Below are 5,356 nucleotides of genomic sequence, written 5' to 3' on the forward strand. Positions count from 1 at the left end.
CTATGGTAGAGAATTCCACAGGTTCACCACCCTCTGAGTGAAGAAATTTCTCCTCATCTCAGTCCTAAATGTCCTACCCCATATCCTGAGACTGTGACCCAGTGTCCTAGACCCCCCCAGCAAGAGGAAACATCCTCCCTGCATCCAGTCTGTCTAGCCCTGTCAGAATTTTATACGTTTCAAGGCGGCTCACCACCACTTTCTCAAGGGCAATAAATACTGGCCTTACCAGCAACGCCCACATCCCATGAATGAATTAAAAAAAGTAACATAGATGCATTTAAGGGAAAGCTAGATAAGCACGAGGGAGAAAGGAATAGAAGGATATGCTGATAGGGTTAGATGAAGTAGGGAGGGAGGAGGCTCGTGTGCAGAATAAATGCCGGCATAGACCAGTTGGGCCGAATGGCCTCTTAATGTGCTGTACGCTCAATGTGATTAACAAAGGTCAAACTTTAAATTTTTTTCTTATTTTTCCTTTCTGTCTCTTTTTTCTCTCTCTCTTAATCCAATCTTTCTTTCCCATTCTTTATTTCTCTTTCTGTACCTGATTTGACTCTAATTCATCCTCCTTCTCTGTCGTTCCTCCATTTATTTCTCAATCCTTAGATCTCATTGGTTAAAGGGAATACACATTTGGCCCCACCGTTCACTAAGATCCCAGATCCCACTTTATCTTCGCCACGCTGTTATCAGCTCGCACTTCCAGCAAGTTACGGCGCAAAAATTCTTTGAGCTGGAGGGTGCAGGAAATAAGTGCACCTAATGGGGTACACCGTGAGATGCCCCCCTCCAGCAAGTTTTGGCCCAATGTTTTCTGCTCCCGTCTGGTGATACTGGGGCAACTCATTTGCACCCCTGCAGGTTTAACAAAAAAAGGCCTGACAATTGTCAGAGTATTATATTTCTGTCAGCTAGAGAAAAAACTGCTTCATTCGCTGGGAACCGTAAGGCTGTGCTGCACTGTGACTGAGTCCTGTCGCCTGCGTCACGTGATGCGGGGGGGCTCTTATCATTTAACGCGAGGATTGATTGGGTCAAGTAAATTGTCATCAGTTTACATCGTACGGAAAAGCACGGCAGAATCGTTTTCAAAATGGTTAGTCGATCATCACAAATGTTTAAATATGATTTCTTCATACTTGCCAGCAACCGTTCAATGAGGCTTTGAAAACGGCGCGCGCACAGGCCCCAGGCGGCTTTCGGCCCCGATCGCTGCACTTGGCAACCAGCCTCTTCTTGCGCGTGCGCAGGAGAGATGATTGTGTGCGTCATCAATTTGGCTGGCGCCGCGTGCACAAGGCCAGGGCCGAGGCCCGAAACGCTGAGGCTCAGTTTGCGCAAAAAAAAGGCGTGAGGGTTGGCAGCTTTGTTGTAACGGTCCCAATCCAGTAGGAGGTCTGACGTGCGTGCGTGGCAACCCCAATCTAATAGGCATTCTAAGATAAATCAGGGACAATCACAGTATAACAGAAGGACTGTGATCAGTGAGTGATAATCCCAATGTAACATATGTTCTGTTAATCAGGAACAATCCCTCCTGGAAAGCCAGTCCCACAGTAGTGAACGATAGTCCCAGTGCGACAGGATGCCAAACATCAACCAGTTTAGTTCCAGTTTATCAGGAAGTTAAAGGTCAACGAGTAACAATCTTACTGTCACTCTGGTCAGATATAACTATAGTCTAAAATGTCTAATTTTACGTGGTGGCAATAGATCTAGTGATAGGGACAATGTCAGTCTGACAGAAGATCTAAAGTCAGACAGTAGCAATAATAGCCTAATCCAGTTGGTTAGTGGCAATCCTACTGTAATCAGTCAAATACAATCCCAGTCGAACAGATGTTTGAACATGAATCATAGTATCACAGTAGGTGCAGCGCAGGAAGGGGCCATTCGGCCCATCGTGCCTGTGCCGGCTCTTTGAAAGAGCTATCCAATTAGTCCCATTTTCCTGCTCTTTCCCCATAGCCCTGCAAATTTTTCCCTTCAATTGATTCTCTTCAATGAATCATTGACAGTGTCATTGTAAGAGAATATCTAGTAGCAATAAGTGATAATTCTAATTTAACCAGACATCCTACATTACTGTATGACTTTCCAATTTAAAAGTGCATTCAATTTCAATCTCTGTGTATCAGTACCTCAAATATCAATGAGTGACAATCCCAAACTAAAATTAGGTCTAATATCAATGAGCAGCAATCACAGCCTAATATCAGTCAGTCAGTATTGATAACACTCCAATGTGAGCTTGAATTTATGACAAATCCAGAACAACAGGCAGTCAGTCAGCAATTGATTATCAATTGGTTCAGAAAGGTCAATAAAGTAACTAGTTTATTTTCTCATTTTTATTTGAAATATATTCTGAATTAGATCATGTTTAATATGGCTGTCAGCCCATTATATGATTTATGCATACTTTTTAATATATAATTCTCTGTAAATATTTGCATAATAAATAGTACCAATAAGCACATTCTAGAATACTCTTGTTACTGACTTTAAATGTTACTGATGTTTTATTGTGTGATAGATAGTGCTGTATTCATGAATTCAAGTTCTGTTGGTTGTGCTTTTCTACTCTAATTGGACATGGTATATTGGTATATTTAAACTCATGCAGCTGTAACATAGCTCATGCGTGAGGTGGGTGTCAGGTAATATTGAAGCGGCTCATTTCCCTGATCATCTGGCTGCCCATTGTGGCATCATCGTTGGTGTAATAATCTGAGCTGCTTAACCCCTTCCCCCTAAGCAGTGACTGCACTGACTGTAGTTGCCTGTGCAGAGGAAGCAAATATTAATTGATAACCCCCCTCCCACCAGTTTGTAGAAATTCAAAATCAACGAGTGCCTTCTCTCAACATATTTGCACGTTATCGTGTGTTTGGTAACATGATCAAAATGATGGCTAATCCTGCTGTGATCATTGACAATGGATCTGGGTTCTGCAAATCTGGGATAGTTGGTGACAGCATCCCTACATCAGTCATACCATCCGTTGTGGGCTGCTCCAAAGCTACAAAGGGGTCACGTAATGCCAACCTAAAAGACTATTATGTTGGCAAAGCAGCCCAAGCCAGAAGAGATGTCTTGTCTTTGAAGTATCCAATTGAGCGTGGCATAGTGACCTCTTGGGAAGAGATGGAGATGATCTGGAGATATATATATGGCTTTGAACTTCGAGTGAAATCCAAAGAGAGGCCAATTTTGCTGACTGCTGCCCCATTGACTCCTTTCTTTAACAGAGAAAGGATGGCTGAAATCATGTTTGAAGGTTTTTCTGTGCCAGCGATGTTTGTAGCTATCCCAGCCACATTAGCACTTTATACATCAGGCCGTACTCGAGGCGTAGTCTTGGATAGTGGCTATGGAGTAACTGATGCCGTGCCTATCTATGAGGGCTATTACCTTCCAGATGCTGTAAAAAGGCTTAATCTGGCGGGAAGTGATATCACTGAAAATCTTTGGCAGCTCATGTTGGAGAATGGGCGCTCTTTTGCTGAAAAAATGGAGACAGAGATTGTCCAGGATATCAAGGAAAAACTGTGCTACGTTGCCCTTGATCCTAAACTGGAGAGCAAGAAACCAGCTGAAGAAATCCAACGTGAGTACAAGATGCCAGATGGTACTCAGATTGTGATCGAAAGTGAGCTCTCTGGAGCACCGGAGTTGTTTTTTACGCCTGAGAGTACTGGATTGAAGGAAACTGGAGTTCACAGGCTTATGTTAAGCAGTATTGCAAAATGTGAGCAAAGGCTACATAAAGAACTGTATAGCAACATGTTACTATGTGGCGGCTCGACCCTCTTCCCAGGAATGGAGGAACGTTTGCTCAAAGAGATCAAGCTGCATATACCCAGTGGAGTACAAGTCAAAGTCATCGCCCCGCCAGAAAGGAACTATTCTGTTTGGATGGGAGCCTCAATCTTAACCAGTTTGGCATCCTTCAAACATATGTGGATCACTCTCAATGATTACAATGACTTTGGGCCATCTGTGGTGAACAAGAGATGTTTTTAAAAACTGTTTGTCCCAAAGTGTGACTATAGCGATCAAATTTTAAAATGTATGTGATCAAATACTAGTTCATAGCTCACGATATCTTGAGCGTTGGTCAAATCAACAAAAGATTTGGAATTAATATTTCTTGCGGGTAATTCTGGTTTGGTTATATTCCTTGGCACCTTTGCTTTGTACAAATGGAGCCAACCCTGTATGGTAGACAAACAATTGAGCATAAAAGAGCTATCTGTAGTAGAGTCACTAACTTGTAAAATGAACCTGTAAACTTGTTTTGGGCCTTTTTTTCATTGTCAGGCCGTATGGTTAATAACCACATTGGTTCAGAAGTTTATACCTTTGCATTTAACCATTTCCTCTCCACTTCCCTTAGTCAACCTCTTATTTACTTCACAGCGTGCCATGGAGTAACTTGACAGGCCCCAACTGTCATTGTCCCTGGGCAACTAATGAGGAAAGCTCCACTATGCTAAAAATCCCCTGATGGCCCTGGATATACCGAACTACACATAAGAACATAAGAACATAAGAAATTGGAGCAGGAGTAGGCCAATCGGCCCCTCGAGCCTGCTCCGCCATTCAATAAGATCATGGCTGATCTGATCCCAACCACAAATCTAAAGAACACAAGAAGTCGGAGCAGGACCCGGCCACATAGCCCCTGGGCCCTCTCCGCCACCCACAGGGCATTGACCGATCCGAACTCAGCTTCATGTCCAATTTCCTGCCCGCTCCCCATAACCCCTAATTCCCTTTACTTCTAGGAAACTGTCTATTTCTGTTTTAAATTTATCTAATGATGTAGCTTCCACAGCTTCCTGGGGCAGCAAATTCCACAGACCTACCACCCTCTGAGTGAAGAAGTTTCTCCTCATCTCAGTTTTGAAAGAGCAGCCCCTTATTCTAAGATTATGCCCCCTAGTTCTAGTTTCACCCATCTTTGGGAACATCCTTACCGCATCCACCCGATCAAGCCCCTTCACAATCTTATATGTTTCAATAAGATCGCCTCTCATTCTTCTGAACTCCAATGAGTAGAGTCCCAATCTACTCAACCTCTCCTCATATGTCCGCCCCCTCATCCCCGGGATTAACCGAGTGAACCTTCTTTGTACTGCCTCGAGAGCAAGTATGTCTTTTCTTAAGTATGGAGACCAAAACTGTATGCAGTATTCCAGGTGCGGTCTCACCAATACCTTATATAACTGCAGCAATACCTCCTTGTTTTTATATTCTATCCCCCTAGCAATAAAAGCCAACATTCCGTTGGCTTTCTTGATCACCTGCTGCACCTGCATACCAACTTTTTGATTTTCTTGCACTAGGA

The 5,356-nt window shown here is 43.2% G+C and overlaps 1 protein-coding gene across 1 annotated transcript; it reads left to right on the forward strand.

Annotated features, from left to right (window-relative positions):
- The first annotated feature begins 2,771 nt into the window (after nt 1-2,771).
- On the forward strand, nt 2,772-4,303 carry LOC137332566 (actin-1-like). Its single transcript, XM_067996486.1, has one exon. The coding sequence runs from the start codon at nt 2,902-2,904 to the stop codon at nt 4,027-4,029; it is 1,128 nt and encodes a 375-aa protein (XP_067852587.1). The 5' UTR covers nt 2,772-2,901; the 3' UTR covers nt 4,030-4,303.
- Nucleotides 4,304-5,356: the final 1,053 nt, after the last annotated feature.

This window comes from Heptranchias perlo, chromosome 14 (genome assembly GCF_035084215.1).
Source record: "Heptranchias perlo isolate sHepPer1 chromosome 14, sHepPer1.hap1, whole genome shotgun sequence".
In the NCBI taxonomy this organism is placed as follows: domain Eukaryota; kingdom Metazoa; phylum Chordata; class Chondrichthyes; order Hexanchiformes; family Hexanchidae; genus Heptranchias; species Heptranchias perlo.